At 51.0% G+C, this 15,144-nt stretch overlaps 1 protein-coding gene across 1 annotated transcript; it reads left to right on the top strand.

Moving 5' to 3' along the window:
- Positions 1–418: 418 nt before the first annotated feature.
- Mzf1 (myeloid zinc finger 1) lies at positions 419–12,639 on the top strand. Its single transcript, XM_036208387.1, has 6 exons — positions 419–687; positions 1,908–2,338; positions 2,699–2,882; positions 3,303–3,373; positions 3,493–3,613; positions 10,886–12,639. Exons 2-6 carry the CDS (start codon positions 1,946–1,948, stop codon positions 12,316–12,318), a joined length of 2,202 nt encoding a protein of 733 aa, XP_036064280.1. The 5' UTR covers positions 419–687; positions 1,908–1,945; the 3' UTR covers positions 12,319–12,639.
- Positions 12,640–15,144: the final 2,505 nt, after the last annotated feature.

Below are 15,144 nucleotides of genomic sequence, written 5' to 3'. Positions count from 1 at the left end.
TCCCTGGTGTGTTGTGCTCACTTATATTCACCGTCTCCCCTCTCATCCAGTCTCCGCCCTCCGCAATCTTTGGGCCCTTCTCGTCCTCTTGCTCTCGACTCTGTGTGCAGGTATCTCTGCCTCCCTAATTCTTACCTTCATAACTGTCTCGCTGGGTATTTGGTGTCCCTGTCCCCTCCCCATTCCCTTACCACAGAACCGGACAGCCTTTCCTAAACCAGGTAGTCTGGCGTTACCAGGGAAATCACCAGGCTTGGTCCCCCAGTTACCATGGAGCCCTGCTCAGTCCCACCCACCGCGCACACACACTGAGCGCCCTGCCGACTACGACTCCCAGAAAGCATCTAGCCGAACGTTTCGCTCAGCAGTTCAGGAGGTAGCTGAGGGGGCGCCCCTCCCGAACCAGGGTTGCCATGGAGACGAGGTGGCTGACGGCGTCCTAGTGAGAGCGGTGATTGGTGCAGAACCCTGCAAATCCTGGGAAGGCCTGCAGAGAATTGATTAAAAATGTGGTGGGGGGCATGCGCTGTCTGGAAGGCGGTGCTGCCATCCGTTGCCCCCCGAGAGGATTGCGCACATCGACGGGGCCCTGACGCCTGGATTCGAGACGGGGAGTGTGGGAAGAGACGGCCAGGAGGGCGACCTGATCGTTGCGACCAGCGCAATCCCCTGGGGACTGGAAGAAGGGTAGAAACGGAGACGGGGTGGGGGAAGGGCAGGAGGGCTTGGAGCTGCGCGCGGAGTAGTCTGGGAGATGTAGTCTATCCTGGAGGGATAGACGAACGGGAGTGCGCATGTTCAGAAGCTAAACCTAAGGAGGGGATTGAGGAGGGGTGGGGACTGGGGAGGGTAGTGGACTCTGGGATTCCGGCTGCCCAGCTATACCTTGAGCCCCGGCAGGGGTGCGAGCACTCCCTGCAGGCGAGCCCTGTGCTGTCCTGCGAGCTCGTCCATCGCCACGGCGACTGGCCACTTAGGCACCCTAGAGCGGTGGTGCTCGCGGAGACTTCTGGGAAATGTATTTCCGGAACCTCCTCTACTTGCTTAGTTGCTATTTCTCGCAGAGTTGACTCGGCACCCTGAGGCGCAGAGGTGTGACCCACAGAAATCAAACTGCTTCCAAGTTGATGCAATCCCTATAATAAATTCAGATTTTCACCAAATCTCAATTGCAGAAAGTATGTAGGGAGGGGAAGTCAGCCCTATTTACCAGTGAGGAAACTGCAGTTCACATAGGCACAGAGGAGTCAGCGTCTCGAACCTTCCCTTGCAGACTGTTGCTCCAGTGATTTGGGGGCCTTTTGAGGGTCCTCAGAAGTGCCCCTGTCACCTCGGAACCTTAGAGAGCTGAAGAAATGGATCGATGCTAAATGTGATGAGTTAGCTTCAGGTGTTGGAGAGGAATCGTGGAAAGGTGTTGCCTGAAAGCAGCTGGGATGAGGGATCAGGTGGCTATTCTTTGACCATGCTGGGGCCTGAGAGAAGAGCAAGTCCGAGACTGGATAGAAAACATTAACAGGCTGGTATTGGGAGTCGAAGAGGAGACAGCAGTGGCAGCAATGCCCGGATATAAGCAAAGCGGCAGCTGCTATAGAAAAAGCATAGGATTTAGGAAAGAGAGATGAAAAGATCCGGATTTAGGGAAGAGCCCACGCAGCAGCCTGTACACAGAACAGGGGAACCTACCAGACATTGCTTAGGCCCAGCTGTAGAGAAGATCAGCAAAGCAAGCTGCTCAGCTGGGTCTCTGGGGTGTTGGCTGGCCTGTCACAGTACCTGTTCCCTCGCGTTTTCTCTGCATGGAGGAGGTCTCGGGGTCAAACAACACAGCATACAGTAGGCACTAGAAAGCATTCACTGCCACTGTCTGCCCTTATTCCAGATGCCTCATACTATTCCTTCCCTAGGGTCAGACACTGGCCTGAGACCTGATCTGGTACTCCTGATGAGACCCACTGTGCTGGGCTCCCCAGGCCGTGCACCCCCAGAAAATGAGCCCGTTGTGGTGAAGCTGGAGGACTCTGAGGAGGAGGAAGAAGGCACTCTGTGGGACCCGGGCCCTGAAGCTGCACGTCTACGCTTCCGGTGCTTCCGCTACGAGGAGGCAATTGGTCCTCAGGAAGCCCTGGCCCAGCTCCGCGAGCTGTGTCACCAGTGGCTTCGCCCAGAGGTACACTCCAAGGAGCAGATGCTGGACCTCTTGGTGTTGGAACAGTTTCTAGGTGCACTGCCTCCTGAGATCCAGACCCGTGTGCAAGGGCAGTGGCCGGGCAGCCCTGAAGAGGCTGCTGCGTTGGTTAACAGGCTTCAATGGGAGCTGGATGGGCCTCGGAAATGGGTGAGTCAAGAGCTGAGTTGAGGGTCAGGGCTAGAGCATTGGTCAAGCCTTGCTTCACTCTGGGAGTTCTGTGCCCAGCCGGACTTGCTCCTTGGTCATATGGAAGTGTCCACGGGCAATGGGGATCCTTTGCGTGGCTGCTTTACCTTCATCCCCCAAGTTGGATGAGACACAAAGGGTACCAGGCAGCCCTGTGCCAGCAAACAGTCCTTTGCTTTGTGCTCAGGGTCAGGGGAAGGGAAGGGGGAGGTTTAGGACTTTTTAGGACCTGGTCAGTATATATTGACCAGGAAATCCTGCAGTGGAGTGGGTGCCCATGGACCTAGCCTCACTCTCTCCTTGTTCGGTGCATCTCCCTAGGTCACAGTCCAGGTACAGGGAAAGGAGGTCCTATCAGAAAAGATGGAACCCTCCAGCTTCCAGCCTGTACCTCACATCAAGCTCCAAACTCCAGAGCCTGGGGCTGAAACTCCCCCTGGGGTCATGCAGGAATTGCCGGTGGACCTTCAATTGAAAGAGGAGACAGAGATGCTGGAGAATCCAGGTGAGAGCAGGCAAAGTGGTCAGGGCCCAAAGCCTGGCTGGGCAAAGCTGTCTGCACTCCACTGAGCCAGGCCTTGCTAGATGAAATAGTTCCAGTGCGCCTCTGGCCTTCTTCCCTGTAGTCTAGGCAGCACAGACACGATCTCTGACCCCCACAGCCCCATTTCCACAGCTTTCCCCAAGCATCATGGGACAGGCTGCCTCGGGACCCACAGATACGCAGAGGCACAAACCAGCACTTGTCTCCTCTGTTTGCCTTCCAGAAAACCCTGCTTGACCCCATTCCCAACGGAGCCCTCGGCTACCCTGCCTTGTCCTTACCAGCCTTGAGGTCCTGTCCCTGTCTCCCCCATGTCTGGAACCCAGCACTAGGAAGGGTGGGAACTTTCTTGAGCTGCCTGACCCCACTCTTTCTCCTCAGAGCTCCTGGAGTCTGGGCCTCCTCCTGCTGCCCAAGAGGCTACAGCTGCTCTCCTACCTAAGGAGGCCCAGGTGAGCAATACACAGGATGTGACCCACCCTTTGCCCTAAGAGCCCATAATGGGTGGGTGTCAGATAGGTCCTTTGAGCCTAGCCAAGCACAGTCCAACAGTGACCAACTGTGGTTTCAGGGTCATGGGACAGCACTGGACCAGACCTCTCCTCACAGCGACACTGAGCCTGATGTGCCCCCATGGAGTGAGGACCCTGTGGCCCTGTGGCATGAGGAAGTAGGGGGCATCTTCTCACCAGGTTAGTGAGATAGACACAGTGGGACTGAGCCCTCATCATCATCCACTACACCCATAAATCCTTCTGTCCCTACTCAAGACAGCCCTATCACTGTAGTACCTGCGTTAGCATTCTCGGCCACTGACCCTTGGCTCCTCCTGAAATACCTTCCTGAAAACAGACCTCGTGCTCCCCATACCTACATCCCGTTCCCAGTTGTGGAATTCTGCATGGCCTCCAGACTCCAGTCTCCATCTTACATGTTGGATACAAGAGCGGGGAAGTTTGGGACCTGGCGAGGAAAGCTTATTAGTAGACAAGGCAAGAGTAGTTGATACAGAACAGCCAACCGCTGAGGACGGACCAGGACCCTGCCCAGTCTTCCTCCTTCTTGATTTACTTCCCTGTGTGAGTGCATCATCCTCTGAATCCTGGTATGGGAGGTAAAATTTGGAGAGGTTACAGATAGCCTCAGATAATTGTCTAGCCCTGGTAAGATAGTTTATTTTTCCATACTGGGTATGGAGCTCAGGGATCGGGCATGCCAGGCAAGCACAGTCACAGAGCTACAACCCCAGCTTTCCACTGATGGATTATGGACAAGAACTCTACTACTCAGTCATGCCTTCAACCTCTCACTGGTGGAACCTAGGTATTTGTTCCACCACTGAGCCATGCCTTAGTCCCTCCTAGGTAGGAGTTTTACCACTGAGCTATACCCCCATCCCCAGAACTATTCCCTTGGACTCATTCTCAGGCTTCTTTGGGTTTTTTGGTTTGGTTTGGTTTTTCAAGACAGGGTTTCTCTGTGTAGCTTTGCGCCTTTCCTGGATCTTGCTCTGTAGACCAGGCTGGCCTCGAACTCACAGAGATCCACCTGCCTCTGCCTCCCAAGTGCTGGGATTACAGGCGTGAGCCACCACCACCTGGCGCTTCTTTGTTTTTTGTTTTTTTAATTCCTGCTCTTGATGAGTCCTCTCTATTTGAAATTCATGTATCTCACTAGTAGGAAATCGCCTTGAAATGTTTCTTTGGAGCATGATGTGATGGTGTAAACCAAGGCTCTTGGCTTCTGAGATGGTGCTTTAATGTTACCACTCCAGTTTTCCACCACCACCCCTTGTTTTGTGTGTATTTGAACATGTGTATGTGTGTGTCAGAGCACACATGGAGAGTTCAGACAACAACTTGCAGGAGTCAGTTTTCTCCCTGTGGCATGAGGATCCTGGGGATCAAACTCAGATCATCAGGCTTGGCAGCACACTGAGGCAGAAGAGAACATCCAACACAAGCCCCCAGTGCGTCAGCATTCACCTGGCCTGACCAGCCCTGCCTGTGTTACACAGGGACCTCTTTGTCTTGCTTGGACCTGCTCCTTCCTTCATCCACAACTCCAGTCTCTCAGCTCTCTTGCAGGCCCATTGCTTCCAGCCCCTTGGCTGCTTCCTCCTTGGGCTGCTCTTGCTGTAGACAGCCATACTTCTTGCTTTCAAGCATCAATTTATCTTAGCCTCCATGATTCCTGTCATGCCCCTTGGATGCTTGTCTCATCCTCTAACTGAGCCTTTTGTGGAGGCCAGAGTTTTGGTTATTGGGAGAGGGTCCTGTTTTGTTTTGAAATGAATCTGATATATCCAAGGCTGGCCTGGAACTCGATATATAGCTGAGATGGACCTTGAACAACTGATCCTCCTGCCTCTACTTCCAAGTGCTGGGATTATAGGTACAGGATACCTCTCCTGGTTTAGGCAGTGTTGTTGATAAAACCAAGGGTTTCATGCATGCCACAGGAACTTTACCAGCTGAGACACATCCCAGCTCTGTTAGTGATTTATTGATGGAGGTGGTGGAGGTGGTGGTGATGTGTGTGCGTGTGTGTATGCTCGTGCATGTGCATGCATGTTTGTATTTCTGCACACACACTTGGGAACCAGGGGTTGAACCCTAGGCTTTTTGCACATGCTAAACATGCAGTCTACTATTAGAGCTATACCCCCAGAGATTTTTTTAGTGCTTCATTATGATACTATTTTAATTTTTTAATATTTATTTATTATGTATTCAATGTTCTACCCGCATGTATGCCTACAGGCCAGAAGAGGGCACCAGATCTCTTTATAAATGGCTGTAAGCCACCATGCAGTTGCTGGGAATTGAGCTCAGGACCTCTGGAAGAACAGCCAGTGTTCTTAACCTCTGAGCCATCTCTCCAGCCCACTATTTTAAATATTAACATCATACAAGGGACAACATTAACAGGTGGTAACATGCAGATACAAATGAATTCATTAAAGACACAAGTCAGAAGTCATTTGATAGACGGTCGTACCTCAGCAGACAAGACAGTAAAAGGAGCCCGTCTTCACAGAGCCAGTCTACAGGCTGCTTTGGGTAGCAGTGAGTCTCCATGGTAAGCGCATCTCAGTGTCCTGGAGCCCTGCAACAACTGCATTTGAGGTGTGACCTCGTTAGCAACAGCCTAGCCTTGAAGCAGTAATGGCTTGTCTTATCCTGAGTCAGAAATGGCTCAGCAGGACCACCCATTCTAAACAGGCATCTACATTTTGCAGCTAGGGCTTGCTTTACATAGTTACCAGTTAATAGCCCTGCTTAGATGTAGCAGCTTCCTTGCCCTGAACCCAGCCTACCATGAAACAAAAGCAAGCCTGTTTCACAAGGTTGGACCCAGTTCAGAACAACATCCGTAGTTATCCATTCACATGGTGAAAACTCCAAAAGGTGTACGGAAAGTACACAGTGCAGCGCCCCATCTGTGCCCAGCAGCCAACATGGCAAGTTCTCTTCCTTCCAGAAAGAATCTGTATGCAAAGCAATAGAACCATGTACTGCATAACAACAGTGTGTTGGTCAGCCAAGGTCACAAATAACGATTATCTTATGATGTTGCCAAAGCTAGATATAGTCTTACACCCAATAGGCAAAAACTGGAGGATTGCCATGTCTTCAAGGCCAGCTTGGACTACAATGTGAGATCCTATCTCAAAAAGCTGGGGCTGTAAGATAGTTCAAGAAGAATACTTGCTAAGCCTGATAACCTGAATTCAATTTCTGGGACCCACATGGTGGAAAGAGAGACTCATTCCCACAGATTGTCTTCTGACCTCCACATAAGCACCATGGCATGCACATGGCCATATAAACACATACACCAAAAATATTTTTTAATGGAAAAACCAAAAACCACTTGATGACACTGTTCTCCAGAGTTTTCCCTTTAGTTAAGCAACACATACCTAAACAGCCAGGTGCTCAGTAGCCTTTTGTAAATACAAGTAGAACCAGTCTAGGATACATAGTGAAACGCTGTTTCAAAAGCACAAACAAACCAGGAATGATAGCACTGGTCTTTAATCCCAGCACCAGGGAGGCAAAGGCAAGCAGATTTCTGTGAATTTAAAGCCAGCTTGGTCTAGTTCCAGACCAGCCAGAGTTACATAGTGAAACCTGTTTTGTTTTCAAACAAAAAAGCAGAAAGATGAAAAGGATTTTTATGGGGTTCAAGAGATGGCTCAGTGGATTAAAACACAGCTTTCGCTTCCAGAGGACCTGAGTTTGATTCCCAGCACCCACATGGTGGCTCAAAATTGTCCCAGAGAATGCTGTTGAGCATTGCAAGCACTGCACACACATGGGACACAGACATACAGACAGGCAAAATACCCATACATATATAAAATAAAAATATTAAAGATGAAAGGGGTTTTTGTTGTGGTGGTAGTTTGGAGTTTGTTTGTTTGTTTGTTTGTTTGTGGGGTTTTTTGGTTTGGTTTCTTGTTTTGGGTTGGTTTTCTCTGTGTAACCAGGGAGTCTTGATCTCACTATGTATTCAAGACTGGTACCAAATTTATGTCAGACATCCTGCCTCAGACACCAAGAGTGCTGCAATTATAGGCATGCACAACCATTCACTGCAAGAAAAGTTTAAAAAGAACATGTTCTCTCTCTCTCTCTCTCTCTCTCTCTCTCTCTCTCTCTCTCTCTTCCTTCCTCTTTTTCTCTCTCCCACTTTTCCTCCCATGAGTTTCCTACCCTCAACCTCTTTCTCTCTCTCTGTCTCTCTCTTTCCTATCATCTCTTTCCTTCATCTCTCTATTATAATAAACTTTCCATGTGGAGAAAAAAATAAAATAGAAAAAAAAAGAACATGTTTAAGGGGCTGAAGAGATTGCTCAGCAGATAAGAGGGTATCCTCCTTTTGCAGAGGACCCAAGTGGGGTTCCTAGCACTCAGGTCAGGCAAACTTACAATCTCCTGTAACTCCAGCTCCAGTGACTTCTGATGTCACGGCATTCACATGCACATAGACAGACAGATACACACACACACACACACACACACAATTTAAAATAAAAATACTGGGACATAGCCAGCTGGTTGTGGCCCATGCCTTTAATCCCAGCACTCAGGAGGCAGAGACAGATGGATCTCTGTGAATTTGAGGACAACTAGGGCTAATACAGACCCTATCTCAAATAAAAGTAGTGTTTTCAAATGAACAGCCTTGGGGCTGGAAAGAATGAGTGCCTCACAACCATCTGTAACTCTAGTTCTGGGGACCTGACACCCTCTCTGGCCTCCTCTGGTCCCAGGCATTGTACATGGTACAAACATACATCCAGGCAAAACATCTATACACATAAAATATGTTTTAAACATGTTTCAGTGAGGGGTTGGGGATTTAGCTCAGTGGTAGAGCACTTGCCTAGCAAGCACAAGGCCTTGGGTTCAATCCTCAGCTCCATATATATATGTGTGTGTGTGTGTGTGTGTGTGTATATGTATATATATGTATATGTGTGTGTGTGTGTGTGTTTGTGTGTGTTTCAATGAGAGGCTGGAGAGATGGCTCAGAGGTTAAGAGCACTGATTGTTCTTCCAGAGGTCCTGAGTTCAATTCCCAGCAACCACATGGTGGCTCACAACCATCTGTAATGAGATCTGGTGCCCTCTTCTGGCCTGCAGGAATACATGCAGGCGGAACACTGTAAACTTAATAAATAAATCTTAAAAAAAAAATAAAAAAGTTTCAATGAACAAGCCAGTTATAGTGATGCCCACCTTTAGACCAGCACTTGGGAGGCAGAGGCAAGCAGATCTCTGTGGGTTCATGGCCAGCCTGGGCTACAGAGTGAGTGCCAAGACAACCAGGAATACATAGTGAGACTTTGTCTCAAAAGGCTAAATAAATAGGAAATGAACCAACCTTGCTTGGTGAGATGGTTCACCAGGACCCCCAATGGTGAAAGGAAAAGACCAGGAGGTTGTCCTCTAAGCTCCACATGTGCACTACAGTATAAGCACACACACACACACACACACACACACACACACACACACACACACGCATGCATGCACACATTGAGGCTAGAGAGTGAGCTCAGCGGTTAAGAGTGTTTGCTGCTTTCAAACCCATATCAGGATGTTTACAATGTCCTGGAACAACAGTTCCAGGGATCTGATGACCTCTGACCTCGTAGGGCACCTGCATACATATGGTGCACATAAACTCATGCAGTCATGTGTGCATGCACATAATATTTACAAAGAAATCTTCATGGAGGCCCACATGGCCTTATTCCCCTGTTTTCCCGCCATGTGCTTGGCAAACAGCAGGGGTGGCCACAGGTCTTCAGACAGCTCTGTAGAGTCCTGGCTCACTGTGGTCACTCCTTTGTCCACAGTACTTTGGATTGATTCTCATTAAATACTGGAAAACCCTGTTCATAGGTCATTAACACCAGGAGGAACACAACTACTAAGCAGAAATACCTAAAAGCGTAATTCCTGGGACAGTGTGAAACACTGCTGCTTTGGTTTTTGTGAGTTGTTTTGGTTTTTGTTTCAAGACAGTATCTCATGTAACCCAGCTGGCCTTGAACTTGATTGCAGTAGATGACAACCCTGAACTCCTACCTCCATCCCCCAAATTCTGTGATTGGAAGTACTCAATCACCACTCACTATTTTGATTAAATTTTCCACCCCAGCCTGTGTTGTACTAGCAATGCATACAAACACTTAATATGGAGACAAGCTAGAGAGATGGCTTAGCAGTATACTGGCATCTCTTGAAGTTCCCAGCACCTACGTGTCAGCTTACAACCATCTGTAACTCCAGTCCCCGGAAATCCAACCCCTCCTTTGGCCTCCACAGGGACTGCAGCCACATGGTCTCACGTGGTATACAAACAAACACACAGCCAAAAACACCTATACATGGAAAAATAAATGGTTTTTAAAAGAAGAAGGGAAAAAAAAAAAAAGAATGTGGAAACAGGCTGGGAGATGTAGCTCAATGGTAGAATATGGGCCTAGCACATGAGACCTCCTGGGTTCAGATTCCTTCCCTGGGGGAAAAAAGCTGAGAATCGGAAACAATGTGTCAGTTCAACCCTATAGTGAATTTTTCTAAGCAAGGAGTAGCCTGTTCTGTAGAGATTAAACAATTAGTTACATTATTTCTTGTTCACAGCCTTCCGCGGTGTGACTGTCAGGTCACTGTGGATTGACCAAAGGTGCTGTAGTTAAATTAATTAACTCTTAGTCTCTGGAGAGTTGTTAGCGTGGCTTTAGATTCTGGGTTCCTTTGATGCGTTCTAATTTATCTTACTTCCCTTTGGTGCCTCATGGATTTTCTGTCACCCATTTTGTCTCCAGCCTCAGTTGCCTTGGTGGACACCTCATCCCTCGCTTAGCCCCACACCCTGGAAGCTCACTCCGTAGTTCATTGTGCCTCAGGCTCGCGCCTTGGAAGGTTCACTCTGTAGCAGGGACATGTTTCAACATAGACAGTTCCCATGTTCATCTCATCGCCAAGCCCCAAGCCTACATGGAATGAATCCCCTTACTCTGATATGCCTGGGTCATCTCAAGTGTGGCAAATCCAAACCTGAGACTAAAGAACTGCGTTCCCACCCCCACTGCTTCCTGTTGATGTCACCTCTGGTCTTTATTGAATTTACATTCTCTGCTTCTTCCCAGACTCTCACTGCCCACCTAAACTGGGTCCCACTACACCCCAGAATCCTTTCACAAAGAGATGTTATTTTCCCCCAACGACTTAAGTCTAATCAGGAAAGCCTTTACACACACCTCAGTGTTCTCCTCACTCACGATTCTGTCCACCTCAGGAAAACCTGTTCAGATACAACTGCCACGCTCATCTCCTGTCTGCCTCACCCGTCAGTTTCAGGTCTGTAGTTCAGTCTCCCAGAGTTGGTTGGTTTAGGGCAGAAAGGCAGGGTCTAATGAAGGAATGGGTCCCCTTGTGCAGGGTTTGCGCTGCAGATGGACAGCATCACGGCAGAGTCAGAGACGGTGAGCCCCCACCTCCACGTTCCCTGGGATCTCGACATGGCTAGCCTCTCTGGACAGATGCAGTCCCCCTCCAGAGAAGGAGGCTTCGCCCATGCCCTCGCACTCCCCAGCGACCCGGGAGGCGAACAGGACCTTGCCCACGAGGATCCCTGCCCCGGTGTGGGCCCAACACTGGTGGCGACCCGCTGGCATGCCCCAAAGGGCCGGAGCCGGGGCCGCCCTAGCACCGGGACCGGAGCGGTACGAGGCGGCCGCTGCGACGTGTGTGGCAAGGTGTTCAGCCAGCGAAGCAATCTGCTGCGGCACCAGAAGATCCACACTGGGGAACGACCGTTCAGGTGCGGCGAGTGCGGCCGCAGCTTCAGCCGCAGCTCTCACCTGCTGCGCCACCAGCTCACGCATACTGAGGAACGGCCTTTCGTGTGCCGCGACTGTGGCCAGGGCTTCGTGCGCAGCGCGCGCCTGGAGGAGCACCGGCGAGTGCACACGGGTGAGCAGCCGTTCCGCTGCGCCGAGTGCGGCCAGAGCTTTCGGCAGCGCTCCAACCTGCTGCAGCACCAGCGCATCCACGGCGACCCGCCCGGCCCTGCGCCACCCACCCTGCCCCTTCCGGGAGTCCCCGAGCCCCCGGGCCCCTTCCCGTGCAGCGAGTGCTGTGAGAGCTTCCCACGACGCGCCGTGCTGCTGGAACACCAAGCGGTGCACACTGGGGACAAGTCCTTTGGATGCGTGGAGTGCGGCGAGCGCTTCGGCCGCCGCTCTGTGCTGCTGCAGCACCGGCGCGTGCACAGCGGCGAGCGGCCCTTCGCCTGTGCCGAGTGCGGCCAGAGCTTCCGGCAGCGTTCCAACCTCACCCAGCACCGGCGCATCCACACCGGCGAGCGGCCCTTCGCCTGTGCCGAGTGTGGCAAAGCCTTCCGCCAGCGGCCCACGCTCACGCAGCACCTGCGTGTGCACACGGGCGAGAAGCCCTTCGCCTGCCCCGAGTGCGGCCAGCGCTTCAGCCAGCGACTCAAGCTCACGCGCCACCAGAGGACCCACACCGGCGAGAAGCCCTACCACTGCGGTGAGTGCGGCCTCGGCTTCACGCAGGTGTCTCGGCTCACTGAGCACCAGCGCATCCACACCGGCGAGCGGCCCTTTGCTTGCCCCGAGTGCGGCCAGAGCTTCCGGCAGCACGCCAACCTCACCCAGCACCGGCGCATCCACACCGGCGAGCGGCCCTACGCGTGCCCCGAGTGTGGCAAAGCCTTCCGCCAGCGGCCCACGCTCACTCAGCACCTGCGCACCCACCGGCGCGAAAAGCCCTTCGCCTGCCAGGACTGCGGCCGCCGCTTCCACCAGAGCACCAAGCTCATTCAGCACCAGCGCGTGCACAGCACTGAGTAGATCAAAACACCTCACAACTGTTGTGAGGCTGGCGTCGCCCAACAGGCCCCCCCTGGGGTCTTCAGTAGGTGCTCAATAAATAGATGATGCCTCGCCACCTGCATGGTTCCTATGCCCACCTTACGGCTGTTTCAGTGTGGGCATATCCTCTACACACAGCCTCCTGGAGAGGCCATGCACCCACCCCCTTCCAAAATGAACACTACCTACCACACCTGCTCTTTTGTGGGGCAGCCTCTGTACCAGACCTCTGGTTTATACAGTAGGTATGCCCAGCTCAGATGGCGCAAAGTAGCTACACTCACTCACACACACACACACACACACACACACACACACACACACACACACAAGAAAGAGTTCCCCGCATCTGCCCTGGTAATTATTCAGGGTCTAGTTAAGCTGTGGTGGCCCACCTTTAATCCCAGCACTCTGGGAGGCAAAAGCAGTTGGATATCTGTGAGTTCAAGGCTGGTCTGGTCTACAAAACAAGTTCCAGCCAAAGCTGTTACACAGAGAAACCCTGTCTCAAAAAACAAAGGAAAGGAAAGTGGGGTGCGGGGAGGGGGGAGGGGGTGTTCTACCAACTCCATGACTGCTGGGTGACTAAAAAGGGTAGTCCAGCTGTGTGTGGTGGTACACAGCTGTAACCCCAGCACTTGGGAGGCTGAAAAAGGAAAACTGAAGAGTTTTAGTCTAATTTGGGCTATACCGTGAGCTGCTATCTCAATAGCACACATTGAGTGTGCTGGCACACACCTATAAGCCCAGCAGCTGGGAGGCAGAAACAAGAGCCATGGTTCAACACACAGGTCCACATAACAAGTCTGAGGATGACGTAAATTACATAGTGAGAACCTGTCGTTGTTCCCCCTCCCCAAAAAAAAGACAAATGTGATGTGTGATGGCACAGACTTTTTTTTCTTTCTTTTTTTTTTTTTTTTTTTTGGTTTTTTGAGACAGGGTTTCTCTGTGTAGCTTTGCGCCTTTCCTGGAACTCACTTTGTAGCCCCAGGCTGGCCTCAAACTCACAGAGATCCGCCTGCCTCTGCCTCCCAAGTGCTGGGATTAAAGGCGTGTGCCACCACCGCCGGCTCAGACTTTTAATCATTTTAGGTATTGAGGAAGTTGAGGCAGGAAAACGGCTAGCTAGTTCAAGGCCTGCTTGGCCTACAAAGAAACCTGTTTTAAAAACAAAAACAAGGGCTGGAGAGGTGGCTCAGAGGTTAAGGGCACTGACTGTTCTCCCAGAGGTCCTGAGTTCAATTCCCAGCAACTACATGGTGGCTCACAACCATCTATGAGATCTGGTGCCCTCTTCTGTATACTAAATAAATAAATCTTAAAGAGGGGGAAAAAAAAAAAAAAAGCCGGGCGTTGGTGGCACACGCCTTTAATCCCAGCACTTGGGAGGCAGAGGCAGGCGGATCTCTGGAGTTCGAGGCCAGCCTGGGCTACCAAGTGAGTTCCAGGAAAAGGCACAAAGCTACACAGAGAAACCCTGTCTTGAAAAACCAAACAAAAAACAAAAACAAAAAAAAACAGGGCTTAGGGGGTGAGTAGGAGGATGGCTTATCGGTAAAGCCATCAAGCCTGATGCCGGAAGTTTGATCCCTAGAACCCACATGTTGGAAGGAGACAACCAACTCCTGACCTGCCCAAGCTCTGTGTGTGTGTTTTCTGTGTTATGTGTGACATATACACACACAGGTAAATAAACATCATTAAAAGGGAGCCACAGCTAGGAATGTAGTTTATTGAGAGGCTGTTTGGCTAGCATTCACCAGGATGTGGGATCAATGAGGACCATTTTTATGAGCTGGGAGAAACAAATCAGGAAAGTTGTAAATCTTGGCTGCTGATGAGGAGAGAGAACCATGCCATTTGAGTCAGGGTCCCAGAAAGCAGGCAGGTTCAGCGATGGTTGTCAGCAATCAGCTGGATGGGAGCAGAGGGCTGGGGTTATCAGAGAGAAGGAGAATGTCCCGAGTATCCAGACAAGCACACTTAGGACTACTGCAGGTATCCAAAGAGAGTGGGGATAAGAAAAGTTATGCTTTTTGAGCTAGAACTCAGGAAAGTGGGCAGGCTTAGCAGTGAAGATCTGCAAGTTTTACATTTTAAGTGATGAGGTCAAGGAGGTCACACTTGGGAGGGGCCAGTCATTGATTATCCTGTGCCAGGGTGATTGAGAATCCTGAGGAAGGCCCTTGGGGGTGTCCTCTCCAGGGAGCTAGAAGGCCTGGCTCTGGTAGTGTGGAGACTACTACTAGAAAGGCCTTGGCTGCCAGGTGGAGTTTTGCTGGTGGAAGGCCACCCTTCCCAGCCCCCATGGCACCTTGTTTCCCAGAGCAGCAGGCTAAGAGGCCTCTGTGGAGTCTGCCTGCAGTGATGTCCAGCTAGGTAAGTCTAGAGCCCAGAGGTAGGAACATAAGTGATACTCAACTTTTGTCAGAAGCAGGATCTCGTGCTGTCTTCCCTGCCATTCCCACCACAGTCCGGAGCCCGGAAGGGCATGGAAGAACACTCAAGCCTCCAAGGGATTGCCCACCTCTCAAGCTCTCCCATCTTGCTAAGCTAATACCAGCAATTCCCATGACATAGTTTCCCTGTGCCCAAACCCACTGTCCAGTCCCCGAACCCCTGAAACAGTCATAAGCAGACAAGCTTTCTTCCCAGCAGAGATGAGCACTGAGGGGCGACCATTGGATACATGCCAGATTGGGAGGTTTAACCTGGAAACGCAGACATTTCAAGATTTTCTTGTCCCCATGGATTTGCAACTAACAGGTACTAAGAAGGGGGCCCGCAAATGGGAAGCACAGG

This window comes from Onychomys torridus, chromosome 1, assembly GCF_903995425.1.
Source record: "Onychomys torridus chromosome 1, mOncTor1.1, whole genome shotgun sequence".
NCBI classification, from domain to species: domain Eukaryota; kingdom Metazoa; phylum Chordata; class Mammalia; order Rodentia; family Cricetidae; genus Onychomys; species Onychomys torridus.
Note: the sequence above shows the minus strand (reverse complement) of the source record. Positions and strands in the feature narration are given on the sequence as shown.